Here is a 16,028-nt window from a genome sequence, read left to right on the forward strand (position 1 = left end):
CTGAGAATGCAAAGGCCAAAACTGCTTTCTCGACCCCAGGAGGACATTATCAATTTGTGGTAATGCCCTTTGGTTTGAAGAATGCACCTGCCACTTTCCAAAGGTTGGTGAATCAAGTCCTTACTGGGTTGGATGATGATTGTGCAGCTTATCTTGATGATATTGCTGTCTTTAGCTCCACCTGGGAGGATCACCTGGTCCACCTGAGGAATGTTTTAGAGGCCCTGCAAAAGGCAGGCCTCACTATCAAGGCCACTAAGTGCCAGATAGGGCAGAGCAAGGTTGTATACCTGGGCCACCTAGTTGGTGGGGGTCAGGTTCAACCACTGGAGAGCAAGATCCAGACCATAAAGGACTGGACTCCTCCAACTACCCAGACTCAGGTCAGAGCTTTCTTGGGCCTGACTGGGTACTACAGAAAGTTTGTTAAGAACTATGGGTCCATTGTGACACCACTTAATGACTTGACCTCCAAGAAGATGCCAAAGAAAGTTCAGTGGACAGTAAGCTGTCAAAAAGCATTTGATGACCTGAAGCAGGCCATGTGCAGTGCACCTATTCTGAAAAGTCCAGACTACTCCAAAGAGTTCATTGTCCAGACAGATGCTTCTGAGTTAGGTGTGGGAGCTGTTCTTTCACAACTGAATGTAGATGGTCAAGACCAGCCCATTGCTTTTATAAGTAGAAGGCTGACCCCTAGAGAGAAACGTTGGTCAGCTATTGAGAGGGAGGCCTTTGCTGTGGTTTGGACCGTGAAGAAGCTGAGGCCATACTTGTTTGGCACTCACTTCAAGATTCAGACAGACCATAAGCCCCTCTTGTGGCTAAATCAGATGAAGGGTGAAAATCCAAAACTTCTTAGGTGGTCCATTTCCCTACAGGGGATGGACTTCACAGTGGAACATAGACCTGGGACTGACCATGCCAATGCAGATGGACTCTCCAGATATTTCCACTTAGAACATGAAGACTCAACTGGTCAAGGTTAGTTTAATGTCCCTAAGTTTGGGGGGGGGTTGTGTAGGAGAGTAGGGTCTGCTTTCTATGTTCACCCCCACTTTTTTGCTTTTGCTTTACTGGTTTTCGACTTAGATGTGGCTGTGGGCCTGCTAATCAGACCCACAGCCCTGCTGTTCTCTCTCTAAATAATACTATGTACTTTAGGTGCATACCCCATTTGGATAGGATCACCTTATTGGCCCCTGTACAGTGTACCCTAGGTACCCAGGGCATAGGTGTACCCTAGGCCTACCAGGGGCTGCAGCATGTATTATGCCACCCCTGGCCTGGTCTTCCATTTTGACACAACTGGCTGATCACTCAGCTGGGGCAAGGTCGTGTAATCATCCCTTGCTTAGGTGTAGTATTCCTATACCTAACCTACATATAGACACATGTGTACCTATCAGTCACTCCTATGGCAGGCCTTAACAATCCTGGAGGCAGAGTGCTTGGTAACATGTGAGATGGTGCTCTAGCATGAGCTGAGCCTGTCTGCAGCTTTCGGAACCATGTCCTTATAGCTGTTCTACGATATAGCCTACCATATACTCTTAAAGTGCCTTATAATCTTAGACGGTTATGGTAACTATGGTTTGGCTTTATCGAAACATGTTGTGTAAGGTGTCTAACACTGTGGAATAATACCCCCATACCATTTCTGGACATGAGGATATTATTCCCCCCTTCTAGAGGGAAAGACATGTTAAAATCATACTTCACTGTTGGCCTCTGACCAAAGCCTCAGCATCACAAAATGGATGCTGCTGCCACGACACAAGTCTGACCTCCTGCAGCTGGGAGTGATCCCAGCCAGGGAGGCCTGGACAATAGGTTTCCTGCTTGGGGAGGTGCTAGCACCTCCCCAGACAGCCTTTAGTGTATTGGGGCAGGGTGGGCTGAAAGGAATGAGACATACCTGGGGCACACAAGGTGTTCCTTGCATAGTCCAGTTCAAACCGGCGCTGGGGCACTCCAGCCCCAGCTCTGGCGCGAAACTGGACAAAGGGAAGTGGGTGTAACCACCCCCTCCCAGGTCCCACCCATAAGGCGTGACCTAGCAGGTATTCCAGCCCCCCAGATTAGTATAAGAGTGGGAGTTGGGCCTCAAGACTTTAGATTATCCTGAACCTGCAAACTTGAACAGAAACTCTGGACCTTCGACATTCGACGAAAGAAGAAGACTGAAAAATCTCCCTTGTGGCCAAGGAGTGGCTACCCTGTGCAAACAGGCACCATCAAGAGACTACCCTTTGCTTTGCCCAAGTTCTACGAGGAACCGACTGCAGAGCCCGACCAGAGCCTTGACTTCCAGACTTCTCCGACCCTGATCCACATCCACAGCAGAGCTGAGATCCGTGGAGGCGACGAGCGACGTGGGACCGGCTACCTGGGAAAAGTGGCTAGTATCTTCAAGCGCAGCTTCTGAGGCACCCTCGAAGTTGTGCACCGGGGATTGAGAAGCCCCACCCCCAAGCACCATCTGCACCGAAGATCAGCCACCCACACTCCACGAGTTCTGCGTGGGGCCCTTCAGCATTTTCCTGCTTGCCGCGTCTGTCCGGTTGCTTGCCCGCTGGCTAGTGGCCTTTGTGACGACGCACCCTGAAATCTTCGTCGCTGGTTTGGCTCCTCCAGACTGGCTCCTGCTCCTTTGAAAAAGAGAAGCACCCCAGACCTTCCTGGTCTGCACCAGAAGCAAGTCCTCCGTTCTGCGTGGGTTCCGCTTGCCAAGGCTTGGTGAGTCCTAGTCCAACTTCGACGCCGCCGACAGCAAGAGCCTTCGTGGGACAGCTCGCCTCCTGGCCCTGGTCGTCCTCGACGCTTCCTGGTCCTCCTGGCTGCAGCGACAAGCTTCACCTTCACCTGCAATCTTCACGACATCACCTGGTTCCTTCCTGGTTCCACGTGGTCACTGGCTGGTGACCTTGACTCTGTCCCTTCTGCTTGCAGGTCTCCTCTCTTCTTGATCCCAGCCTTGGGATCCACCGGACACTCTTCACTGACTGCCTGTCAGCATCTTTCTTCAGGCATCCATAGGAGTCGACGACGAAAACCGACGCAACTTCACCCCTATGCACCCGCAGCCTGTGGGCTAGGTAACTTGGGTACTCCGGTGCTCATCAGGATAGTGACTATCCTAGTGTCTAGTTTTCCAGTCTCGACTTCCTAGCTACTCTGGAAGTGTCCTAAATCTATCGATTTCTAAACTGTACTATTGCTATTGACTTTTACGCATTACGCGTGAGTGTTTCCACTCTGCACCTGAATCCCGTGGGCCTCCCACTTCCTAACCTTTGGTAGTATAGTGTAGCCCCAGCGATTCCCTAGGCCTAGGCCTATTCTATTTCCGTGACAGTGGTCCTTCTACCACTTACTTAGTATATGGTTTGCGTGGCCCCTAGGGCCTAACTGTATTACTTACCTGTGTGACTTAATGTATGCATAAATAAGACTGTGTTGTGCTTACCTCTAATCTCATAAAGAGTGCTGAGGGTTTGACTAGAATAAATACACTTTATTTTATATATATATCTGTTGTGGTGTCCTTTCATTTGGTATTCAAGGGATTATATATGGTATCACAGCTGGCTTCACATGCCATTCAAAGTTTAGCCTAAGACTGCTCTTGTCCATGCTACCACTAGGATAGCTGGTCTATAAGGTTGACTTTACAACCAATCACCATAAGGGTATTTGGACTGATATAAGGTGTACACTAGAACTAGTGACATCATACATCAGGCCAACTTCTCACAGGCGGGGAGCCACCCTTCGACGCCGGTGAAAAGGACACCACACGGCGACCAGTCTCCGGGGAGGACGATACCAATATGCAGCCTGCCTCCGGAGAAGAAGGAGCGTCCGAAGGCGAATCCGCGGTACGACCCCTGCGCGGAGCCATAGAGTACGCTGCTTGAGGCTGGCCACCGGCGCCATCCGGCGTTGCCGGGCAAGGGACCTCCAAGTCACCCCGCACCGGAGACTGGAGCGGGGACCGGAGTAGAGCTGGAGCCGCACTGGCCCGGCACCGCACTGGCCCTGCAGCGGCGCCGGCCCGACCCCCACCAAGGCAACCACCTGCATGGGGGAATGGGATGGGCCCGGGGAGGGGCCCGAATCCCTCCGCCGGCCGGGGCTTAGAAGGAGGCGAAGGTCGTCCGGAACACCTGTGGCGGCACCAGGGACGATGCAACCTCCGACTCGCCCTCCAACGAGGCAGCCGCCTGCGAGGAGGCACGAGAGGGGCCCAGAGAGGGACGAGGGGTCCGCCCTCGACCCGGAGCGGGACGAGAAGAGTCCACCGACCCCTGTGGCTCCGCACGGTCCAGCTGCTGCTGGCACCGTAGCGGCGTCACCTCGGCCTTAGACAGGACCACTCTGTCAAGGGACCGAGAGTGGCTCGGGGATGCAACCCAAGACCCGGCGACCTCCCGCGACACCACAGGGACCCCCGCTGGTGTTTGTGGCGAGGCAGAGACGCCGTGGCCTGAAGGTGGTGTACCAGAGGAGTCGCACCCCAACAGCACCACATCCTCCAAGCCTGGATCTGACCCAGTTAGCGCCGGGGCCGAAGCCACCGGCGGCGCCGCGGAGGGCCCTGCACAAGGCAAGGGATCCGTCGACGCCCCAGGAGCGGAAGGAAGAGGAGACGCCAGCGAGGCCTTCAAAGCCGCTGCGTAAGTCTCCATCTGGACTCTCGAAGCCCCAACACCAGGAAACCGTGAATAGGAAGACACGCGAGGCCGCATCACCCGCGGAGAGTCCACGCCCCCGGTAGGCTGGAAACCAGCCTCCGGGGACGTACTGCGACACTTACCCACCAGGGAGCAATGCTCACGTGACATCGGAGAAAGGAGAGGACGACGACCACGGCCAGACCTGAAGCCGTCCGCCGAAGCAGACCGAGGAGAGAACGTCGACCTGGAGAGACGCGCCGAAAGAAGTTTCATGCGGGGCTCCCGTCGCAACTTCGGCTTCAACTTCTGGCACGCCGCCCAATCTGAGGAGCCGTGATCCTCCCCCAAACACCACATGCAAATGAGGTGAGGGTCCCTCGCCGACATAAGACGCCCGCAAAACGTGCAAGATTTAAAGCGCAAAGGTATTCGCACACCGTTTCTACGAAAAAAGAATGGAAGAAAGAGGGCCTTACACAGGCCCGCAGCAAGAAACGGATCCACGATGCACGCAGAGAAGGAAAAAACTGACGTGGGCGCTCCGGGGTGGGTCTTATGTGACCTCGCTGACGCCACGTACACGGACGACGCCTGGGCGGAGTCGCGTGGTGTCGCCCCGCCCCTGGTGCGCAGGGATGCTGTGCCAAAAAGTTGCCGGATCCAGTCTCACTCCTGGGGATAATTCTACGTGAAGGAATCTGCGACTAGTAGTCTCTATCAGATTCTACAAGCAGAATGTGTCATAAGAAAAGCTTGCTTACAAAATAAGCATTAAGTATAAATAGTCTTCCCTTTTTAATTTGTTAAATTACATTTATTTGTTCAGCACCTCAAATGGAAGTGTACTACAGTGTTTACACAAAAGGAAATGATTTGATTTGTAAGAAGAAGATGGAGTTCTCATGCTGGGGATATTTTTTAGATTTTTTAGATTTTTGAGAGACTGTTCTAGATGTTTACAGTCTCACAGTATACAGTCTAAAAGAAGAATGATTAAAATGGGACGCTTCTAAGACAGGAAAAGAGGTAGAACCCCTTTCTAGGATACTTAATTACTAAATACAAACTATTTTCCACTTGAATATTTAACAACCAGTGGGAGGATGGTCTTTCCTTTAGTTTGTAAATGCCTTGAGGAAGGCCAAAATGTCTGCATCGGAGGACTTCAAGAACCAGCCCAAGTAGATCAAAGATCATGAAGGTGCAACACTCCCAGGAATAATCCAGTGCAGATCTGGTTTACTGGGTGAGCTTAGCTGGCCAGGGATCCATAGATCACCACTGACGCACCTGTTCAGATATTACAGAAAGCAACATCACATTACAGCCAGTCAAATTTGGAAGTGTCCTGGGCAATTCACTTATACACATTCCTTCTTAGGCCAGGAGTGTAAAGTTTAACATCACACAAGTAAGGAAATTGTTGTTGGCTGGCCCAAGATTGTAGCACCGAGACATCGAATTCCATTTAGATGATGATTAAAAGCCTAAAAGAAATTAATGTACCAGAGCAGATGTAACCAGTAATGACAACCAGTTAGTGGTTCTTTGCATTGAGTCACTAAACTATTCGAACATATTCAGGCTGGTTGAGTCTCTGAAACTGTTGCATGAGATCTGGTTCTGTATGTTTCTCCAACAAAATGTCCAACGTCAAGCACTGTATTGATGACAAGATAGCAGGCATACAGAGAGCCCCTTCTGAACATCAGGCAGCAGCTCCACCCTGATCAGAGGGAGCATGTACATTCCAGGTGTGCACTTGCTGGCAACCTACAAAACTCCCCAAACAGAGTGCAAACGTGGGGCTGAGAATGGGAGACACCCTTTTACTCAACATTTGCCATCTCATTCCCCCGCCCTGAAAGTCTTAAAGGACACTGGTCTACAACATGCACAATTACTATAGGTCACAGACCGATCCTAGGCACTGAGTACCTACAGCAACACTGTATTGTCATTGCAATTTGTTCACTGCTTGGAAAGAGGAGCTACATCTTCTAAATGGAGCTAACTGGTGACGAAAGAAAGGTCTAGAATGTAAAAGCCTTTCAAATAGGAGGTCTCTCAAAAAAGGCAACACTAATAAGACACACATAGCAGCAGAGACAACCAGCAAAATATGCTTTAATCAAAGGAAAACAAACACAGGTGATAAAGAAAACCTCTAACGTGAAAGAAAAAGGAATGGTTTCGACACAGGCCACTTTAGGGAAGGGAATTGTGGGAAGGTCTCCTCTGAAGAGCTTTTCACCTTTAAACACTAGACCGTCTGGCTCTGCTTACTTAAACAAAAGCGGAAAGAAGTTCTTTAAAGGGTTCTGCAATTACCATACGCTTGCAACCATGTCTGTAGGGCTGTTGAACTAGTTACTTACCTTCTGTAATGATGTATCTGGTAGAAACATATTCTAGTTATAGATTCTTTACCTTAGAATTGCCCCAGGTGTAAGTTTGGATCCGGAGATTTTTTATTAGCAGTACCCCTGTGCGTCGGTAGGTGGCTTTAGTTGGCTTGGCTGTTAGATGCCCCCAACATGCAGCACCTTTTATTTTTAGATGAGCGTGGAGATTTGCATAGCAGCAGATTGCCCTTCTGTGAGACACCTACCCTGTGATAGTTGCTCTTGGCCTGCATGTTCGGATTGTTGTCGCTCCAGTCGAAGGAGAGCTCCTCTTCCTCCTTCTCATTCAGCCAAATTAGCTCTGTTGTGGCAAGTGAAACAAAGTTGTGCAAACTCTGTAGGTGCAGCAGACGAAATTTGGACATTTCCTAAAAAGAGAGAAGCAGAAAAGGTAAACCACAGTAAACTGCAAGGATGGTGTGAACCCTACAAAGGGAAACAGACTCTACAAAAAGTTATGCATGTGCATGTAATATCTTCATTGGTCCAGAGCATTGTAAACAAGACTCAGCAGTACTCAGAGATGTAGTCACCCAGCACTGCTAATGCCCTATGAGAGCCACATCAGCGTCATTTTTGGTGCTCTGTAAGGGCTAGCAGATGGCAGAGATTTGCCCAGCTAGAACATTACAAATCGGGAAAAGCAAGGTTCATGAACAAGGTCCCCTAACCCACGACACAGGCCTCCCTTACCCACTTCAAGTTCTTACCTTCAGTTTACAGTACTGAGTCTCTAGTTTGCCTAGGGTCTCGGAGTAGCTGGATCGAAAATTCACAGACATTTTCCCCTAAAACAAATTGAAATAAGTCAAACAACAGAGCAAAAGGTGCATTCTGAGAGTCTTATTATACTGTTTTGCATCAGACGTACGGGAATACTACTCCAAAGGGATAGAACCACCATGGAAAGAAAGCAGTTCCGTAACATCAGTGAAGAGTCAGATGTAAAGAAAAAGACTAGACTAGTACGAAAACATAGGCAATGTTGATTCCCCTTGATGGCCACGCATTCAGTCTCAGGAGCGATAGTTTGAAATCACAGAGTGCAGGCACAGATTTGTGGAGGGAAGGTTTGGTCGGGTACAGGAGGAGCCTCCAGCAGGACTCACGGGCAAGAAGCTAACCATTAGGACCCCCTGCAGACAGGGAGATGGTTCGGGAGTTGGGGAGAAAAGACACCACTCAATTCACAGCCTTCGGAACTCAGGTTGGAGTTATTCTCACTACATCATAAAGAAGTGTGACAAGTGGACATTAGGAACAGGAGGCACCATCACCCACCCTCCAGTAAACAAGAGGCTATGGAGATGGAACATCCACCCTCAACACCTGACAAAGAGAGCCTTGTAAACTCGGATGTCTGGAGGGGAGGCTGTCTATGGTGAAGGAAGAACATGTTAAAAGCTTGGGATCATCCCTGGCAAGACTGAAGGCTAGAAATGGACATGGATATAGGTTCTGCTCTGTGCAGCCTCTATCAGGTAGATAATGCAGCAGCCAGTGTATGCTGTTGAAGGAAATGATGGATGCAGGAGGGTCTCTATGACCAACCACTGATAAGAACATTACAGGAGCCAGTCTTCCTCCCCTAGAATCGATTTGGCGAACTCTTTTGCTCTCCGGCACTGCAGCCCGAGGGAGGGCCGTACTGCATCTTTCCTGGCAGTAGGAGGAGTTATTTAATCCTTTCCCCAGGATGTACGAGACTCATTGCTTTAGGATAACCTTTGATGCACTTGCACGGTGTAGGAGTGCACCTTTGCCATCCGGTTATTTTATGAGAATCTGTAGAATGGGTATCTGCTCAAGAAACTGCCCATGCACTATACTTCTGCATATTATACCACAAGGTGATCAGCTTCCAAATAGACATATTGGGTGTCCATTATTCCGAAACTGGCAAACCAATCAAACCTTTAACAGGAAACTGACTTAGAGTGTCACAGCACAGAACCATAGAGTTTGGACAGGTAGCTCAAAGGATGATGGTGGGGGCACTTTCAGAAAACAATTGGGTCCAAAACACAGTGGCTCAAACAATGCCCTTTTATAACCCAACAACAGCACGACTTCTTAAATTATTGTGGCAGTAAAGACGCAAACGACAAGTTATCAATCCTAGGTAAAGACAGCTGCCTCAAGAAAGGCAGAACAATCCAGGAGCCTACAGCTTTCAGATAGAAGTGAAAAATATTGATTTAGGTGTTTTGTAAAGCATCATTTTCATCTTGCAATAACTTCACAGCGCATATATTACCAAATACATTGGACACAAATTCAAACATGTAGAGTACAACAAGGAAAGTAATGAGGTTGTTAAATGTCAAATCAGGGTGATGGTCATTGAACCCAAAATTTATCAAATCACGTATCCTGGTACCATCTTAGGCAAAGGCATTCCTAAAGAGTTAGGGTCTAAGGAACTTTCTGAATCAGAGGTGGTCACGAGGGACAAGTTCAGAGGAACACTCTACATGCTTTATCATGTTAAATGTGCATTGAGAAGTGAAGTATGAAAATGCTGACTGAATGTTTCTAGATGTAATGAGAGGAAAGAGTTTGTATGTTGAATTTTTTTTGAAGCAGGAATAGGATGTATATTATGCAGAGTGATTGAAAAGCAATCCTCAAAACTACTGGGAGATATGGAGGCACTGTCATAGCCAGTTTGGCATGCTCATATTTACTAACGTTTGAGTGCATTTTGGCAAGTAGACTGTGTAGATTCTGTAGTCTGTACATCAAATTCTTTGGCAGGTCTGTGTACTTCACATTGCAGTAATCAACCAGTCTCAGAATGGGACATGTTATTAATTTGAAACGATGAGGGGGAGGAATTTGTGAAGCAGAGATTTTCACACTCGCCCCCTGGACCGTGAAATTGATTTGCGGGTGAATGAAAAGTTTGAGTCAAAGAATATGCCCAGATTATTTGCTTTCAGAGAGGTGGTGAGTGTCCAAGCCAGTGATCGAAGGTCAATGAAATGGCAGAGAGGCAGTATGTTGTCCAGAGATAACTAATTGTTTTGGCTCCATTTAAGCAAAGGAAGCATTCTCACACCTGTTGCAGAATGTGGACTAAACATGTGGTGGTGTCATTGGTTCCCTGAACTGTTCTCCAGGTGGTAGTAGATTTGTGGGTTGTCAACAACATCTGAAAATGTATCATATATTGATCAAGTAGCTGAGATGGGTTGCATGTTACAGTTAAAAAAAAAGAGTATAGAATGTGGATTAACAAACAACAGTTGTTTAGTATGCACAGAAAAATCATTAGCAATGGTATTATAGGCTTCTTCCCATCCCTCAAAGAATAGTGGGAGCTAATATTGTTGATGTTGGACAGAGCAGATTTCCTCCTTCTGGCTGATCGATAACCTAATTGGAGGTCATGGAGTGGGTGTCTCTGTTCAATATACTCTGATACCGATTTGTTACTACTTTTCACAGTATTTTTTCAATACATGTTCAATTCAGAACCGAGTGATGCTGCCCAACACTAGGAGATCTGCTGTAGATTTTCTTTATTTTTTTAAGTGGAGAAAGTATTGTATGATTCAATTGGTTGGGGACAGAGCATTGTGAACGTCAAGAGTTAATCAGGGTGGTAACTTCAGACGACAGAGACCAAAATACTTGGTTCACGCAGAATGCTGGGCAAGGATCCAAAGGCATGTTTGACATTTTGATCTTTGGGGGCAAGTTTAGTTTGAACTTCCATAGAAACCAAACTTAATGGTGAAAATGCTTAGTTTATTAAGGATGGATTGTTAGATATGGAGAACACTGAGGGCTGAATAGGTTCGAATCTTGAACATTATATATGGGTAATAAAATTGAGACAGTTATTTGATGTGATACAGAGATGGTGGTTTTAGGACTTCTGGGGGACGTCACTTTAGGACAGATCTTGTGTGGGTGAAGGAGGCCAACTTTCCAGACACTATCTTTTTCAAGTGTCCACCATTATTATGACCAAGGTGCATTATGGTTTAAGAAGTCCCAATATTTTCTCACAATTTTTCTATTTTCTAAAGTGTAATATAATCTTAGTCCCATTGTTTTGCTTTGAGGTTTTATTAATGCATTTTTCATTTGTTATCCAAATTGTTATTGGCAACCTCTTCAAAACCTCTTGTATGAGGATTTCTCTGCACAGAGCTTTCAACTACACAACTTATGTTTTAAGCAGGGGCATTGTCTGTTTTAGGATGACGTTTTCAAGATGGACTTCCTTAAATGTACTGTTCATGTAGAATTATATCTGCCCACTCCTCCCATTCATAAGGTCCAATTCCACTTGATAAAGGATTGAATGCTGACAAGAACAGTTACCTTCAGCCTCTGAGCCCTGCAGTACACAAACTGTAGCTCACCTCAAAATTAAATGTGTGTGCGTCCAGTCGCACAGCCTGTACTTAAATTATCAATTCTTATTGTGCTATAAATATTGGCACTCCAGTTTCCGTAATCAAACTGAATATTCTTTGTTTCATTTGTTTGCACTGAAAAGGCAATTACATACAGGATCTTAAAAACATTATCTCCTTGCTCCACTGTATTTCAGATATTGCCCTTCTAGAGGGGTGAATAATGTCCAATTATATAAATAGTTTCTGGTAATATTGTTGACTTTTCTTGAAAGAGTGAGCGTTTGTGTGCTGCCACAGTTGGTGGGTGCCCATGTGCATTATGGTGTTAAAAATGAAACTACAGTAGGACGCCAAACCTTCAAAACAACGTAGGTAACTTTACCAGCTACAACTAAATATACAGACAGTCCTATTCTTCTCATCGTGTTACATGTGTCCACGTTGTCCTCTCCAGGGGATGCAGGTGGTTCTCTGCTGTTCTTAGAGATGCAGTTGGCACTATTTTCCCAACCGAAGGATGATTATGTGCCTCTAGTCCCCACTTCCCCTCAAATTCAACAGATGATGCAGAGGGTCCCATGTGCTCTCTCTAGTGCCTCCAACAGATCCTATGTGCTCTCAGTAGGCATGCGGCAGCCTCTCATTTAATGGATGCTGCAGTACTTCAAAATCACCCAAACTCACCTCATACATTCGGGCCTCCTTTAAACTTGCTGCAAGGTCTTCCACACTGTTGTGGATCATTCCTTGAGTTTCCAGTTGAGATTCCACGCTGGGAAGGTCACTACCCCATTCTGCCCTCTCCAATTTCATCTGCAAAGAAGAGGAAGAAGCTCAAAACAAATCAGGGAACCCTCACTCAATATTACCTCATCTGGACACCAAGCATCAATGGCTCACCCACATACTGCCACTTACCAAAACGCAAGCTATATGAAGAGAGCAACTAGCAGAGTTCCCCAATCAGCCATCTCCAGCTCTACCAGCCAAGAGGAGATAGAGACTCATGGCATCAATGTGCACTGCCCTTTATCCTCCTGCCTTCCCAAACTCTGGGGATGTTGATATAACATAGTCACTGCAACACATCAACCCCAAAGCAGGTTTGTTAACTTTACCAGCCCCCATATCTTAGTCCCAGGAATGGTACCATTCACCAAGGCCAAGATGAAAAAAATTCACCACCCAGGGGCTTCACAATGCCTTCTTGGAGAACGAGAGCGCTAGACTGCACCCAAATATGCTATCGTCATTACCCGCTTATGTGTAACATGGGCCTCATTCCCAATAACTGACCCGAGGATGGTAAAGTAATTTATTTTAGGAAGAGGGTTCCGGAGCTCAGGATCCTTCAGAGTAGAATTCTCCAGAGCAGCCTCTGAAGTCCAGGGAACAAAGACTCTGCCCTTTTGCCATGTTCGCTCCAAGTCAAGCCCACCCTCTCCCATGGGACTCACCTGCATTTCCTCCACCCAGGCCAGCAATTCATAGATGAAGCGCAAACTCCCCTCATCCTCCGAGGAGGAAATGGCCAGGAGTTCAGCACGGCTCATGGGGCGTCGGAAGCCTGTGATGGAGGCGGTATGAGGAGCCTGAGAGTTGGGGTCTGTCCTAGTGGTGCTGGTGGAGCAGGTCTGCAAGAGGTCTGAGGAGGCAAAGTGCCCTTTCCTGTAGAGATTGGAGCATTCCAACTTCAAGGTGATTAGCTCATCTTGTAACCGTGTTATCCTGTCAAGGAAAATAATATTATTCACTAATTGTCACCTAAACGCTCCACCACGAATTACTTACATTCCTATGCACAGTGCACCCACTACGTACCGGAATACCAGTTCCTCCAGCTGGTAGTACTTCTCATCCCGCAGGATCTGCAGGTCTGTTTGAAGAATACGGCACAAGCCCTCACATTCATATAGGTACATAACCACATCTGACTCGTGCTGCACTGGTAAGCCAGACTCCAAGTGAGCAGCGTCCTACAAGAGAAGGAGGAGGATCAGAAACCACAACACACTTAGCAAGGCTCCGCCAGCATGAACAATGGGCATAGAGAGGAATGTTAGGAAGGGGAGCACAAGTTAGTGTTTGCTTAAATCAGCAGGCAAAGAGGGGCTAGGATTAAGGAGCATATATGAGGGTTTGTACAACAGAACAGGAGGCAATGGGAAGGACAGGGGCTGCATCCTTGAACAGAAGGCATACGGAAGGTTAAAAGGAGTGGAGAACACAAACTAGTCTCTGCACCAAGTACTGGCTGAATAGGAAGGGTCATTGCAGCAAGAGTTAGCTCTAGGGCTCGATCTGCTCAGATACAGGGATTCTTGATATCTACCTTCTTGGGAGTAGGACTCCAAAGTGCTTACAGATTGTGTTTTCTTGCTGGGAACCCAACCCATCTGATTGCCACAGAATACAGGAGATCATTTCTGCTACCTTCATCAACCCCAAGAGACCCCTCACTTACAAGTTAAGAACTAATCTGTGAGAGATTTTGACATTAGAGACGGTCTCCTGCAGGCAGAACATTATTGGGGACACTCAAAGAGTGGACCTTGGTTTGAAGGTTCTAGATGCTTACTCAAGTGTCAAGATAATTACGGTCATTGTCCTTTGTAGAGACAGATATCTCTATCTGCTGTGTAGAACAAGTGCTGACAATTCAAGGGGTGGGTGGGAATCTCATGTGGCAACATCTGAGCTAATCTTGTGTTTTGCTTCAAAACCATCACCTCTTACAGGTATACGAAAAAGGTTACTTATCTGTAACTCTAACTGTGGAGCCTGAGGTGCTTTGGATTACATACTGTTCACTCTCCTGTTCTCATTTTGTGTTCAGAATACTGCAACTTATTTGTTTTGTAAACCAAGTGTGCACAGAATAAGTCATGATCACACAGCATGAAAAGCACAATGCCTCAGGACACAAACTCGATCTCGGATTATAAATTGTTCTTGCATCAGAACTTTGGTGTTATTATATTGGTGTGCTGTATCCTAAAAGTAGCACAGTAAAGCAAAAGTAATCACCGATATCGATGCATACTTTCAAGCAGAGGGAAGGTTGAGAGAAGGTATAGGAATCCACAACACTACAAGTTGCAAACTAAGGTCGTGAATAAGAGCTTGGCGGACAAGATACTCTGTCACAAACGTGCGAATATCCCGTCCGCTATATTACAAGAGCATTATATCCTATGGCACTTGTAATACTGCGGAGGGGATATCGGTCACCTTTGTGACAGTGTATCCCGGCTGCTGAGATCTATATTAGGCCCTCAGTGTTATAGGTAATTTTTTCCATTTGCAGCACTTGTGGATAACATGCTGCGCATGGACTGAATAGCAGTTTACCCTCTACCTCTAATGCTGTAGATGATGGGAAGTACCAATTCAAGTAGGGAATAGGGATTTTAACAAAGTTGGATCCACTCTTCCTTTTTATTTTTCTTTGCACGAATGTCAACACAATATTGTTTTTGAATGCATGGACAAGTGTTCATGTTGTTTTCCAGGAAATGTCCGATAGTGTTACATTTCTCTCCTTTTTGAAGAGCACTGTGTCCACGGGGTATTCAAAGTGATTATTATTACCCAACTCAATGGTACTCATTTTATCGACCTCCGAAGGATGAAAGGCTGAGTGGGCCTGCGGAGATTTGAACCTGTGACGATGAGATTGAACACAGGCCCCTACAGTGGACACATTAGTCCACTAAACCACCAGACTTGGCATAATACTTTTGCTCTGTTAGTGTTGTACAACAAAGCTCACCATGCATCAAAATGATACAAAGCTCTTTTTGCTCCATCTTAAGGATTTGGAAAGAATGTAGGTAATTCAATTGCTTGACTAAGATGCAAAGGTTTTAAAACCTTAGGTAAAAATGCAGGTGTGCACATAGAGCAACTAGGTGTCTCTGAACCGGGAAGTAAGGCTCTTTAACACTCAATGCCTGCAACTCACAGACCCTGCATAAGGACATGACTGCTATGAAACAGATCGCTTTGCAAGTGAGTGCCGAAATGCTACTAATATGCAGGGGTTCAAATTGTAGTCCCATATTAACCATGTGACGACGATGTTTAAATCTCAAAGCAGGTGGAGGAATAGTTCTTGCTGGGATTGCTCATTTTAAGCCCTCCATAAAAGTTTTAATACCGGGAATAATAAATCCAGGTGAAAGTGGTCTGTTATCCAAGTAGGCGCTTACTGTTGCCAAATGCACTCTAATACAACTGTAGACTAAGCCACTCTTTTTGCAGTGCTAAGTTTTGAACAGCATCCTTTGGAGAAACATGAAAAGGATTGAACGTTAATGCTAAGGAGTAAATTGCAAATCTTTTACATTTTGCAGCATAACAGGCTCGTGTTTTTGAATACCTAGCCTATTGCAGAATGCCCATATGCTCCAGAGGTAACTGGCAAATACCCAAACTCTAAGACCAAAGGAGCCAGAGTGCCAGGTAAAGAGTCCGTGGCCTAGAATGACACACATGACCCTTCAGGTTAGTTAGAAAATCTGGTCAAAGTGAAAGTTTGCAAAGTGGCAGAACAGGCCTTTTTAAAAATT

General features: G+C 46.5%; 1 protein-coding gene across 5 annotated transcripts in view; it reads right to left on the bottom strand.

Annotated features, from left to right (window-relative positions):
- The window catches only part of MACF1 (microtubule actin crosslinking factor 1), a 1,146,281-nt gene that overhangs the window by 806,079 nt on the left and 324,174 nt on the right, over positions 1–16,028 (bottom strand). For all 5 annotated transcript variants that reach the window (XM_085648361.1, XM_085648360.1, XM_085648359.1 and 2 more), the window contains 5 exons: positions 13,279–13,433; positions 12,915–13,185; positions 12,142–12,270; positions 7,795–7,872; positions 7,291–7,452 (listed from right to left, as the gene is read on the bottom strand). In XM_085648361.1, coding sequence (XP_085504487.1) covers positions 7,291–7,452; positions 7,795–7,872; positions 12,142–12,270; positions 12,915–13,185; positions 13,279–13,433 — 795 coding nt within the window. The remainder of the gene's footprint in view (positions 1–7,290; positions 7,453–7,794; positions 7,873–12,141; positions 12,271–12,914; positions 13,186–13,278; positions 13,434–16,028) is intronic.

This window comes from Triturus cristatus, chromosome 3_2 (genome assembly GCF_964204655.1).
Source record: "Triturus cristatus chromosome 3_2, aTriCri1.1, whole genome shotgun sequence".
NCBI lineage: Eukaryota > Metazoa > Chordata > Amphibia > Caudata > Salamandridae > Triturus > Triturus cristatus.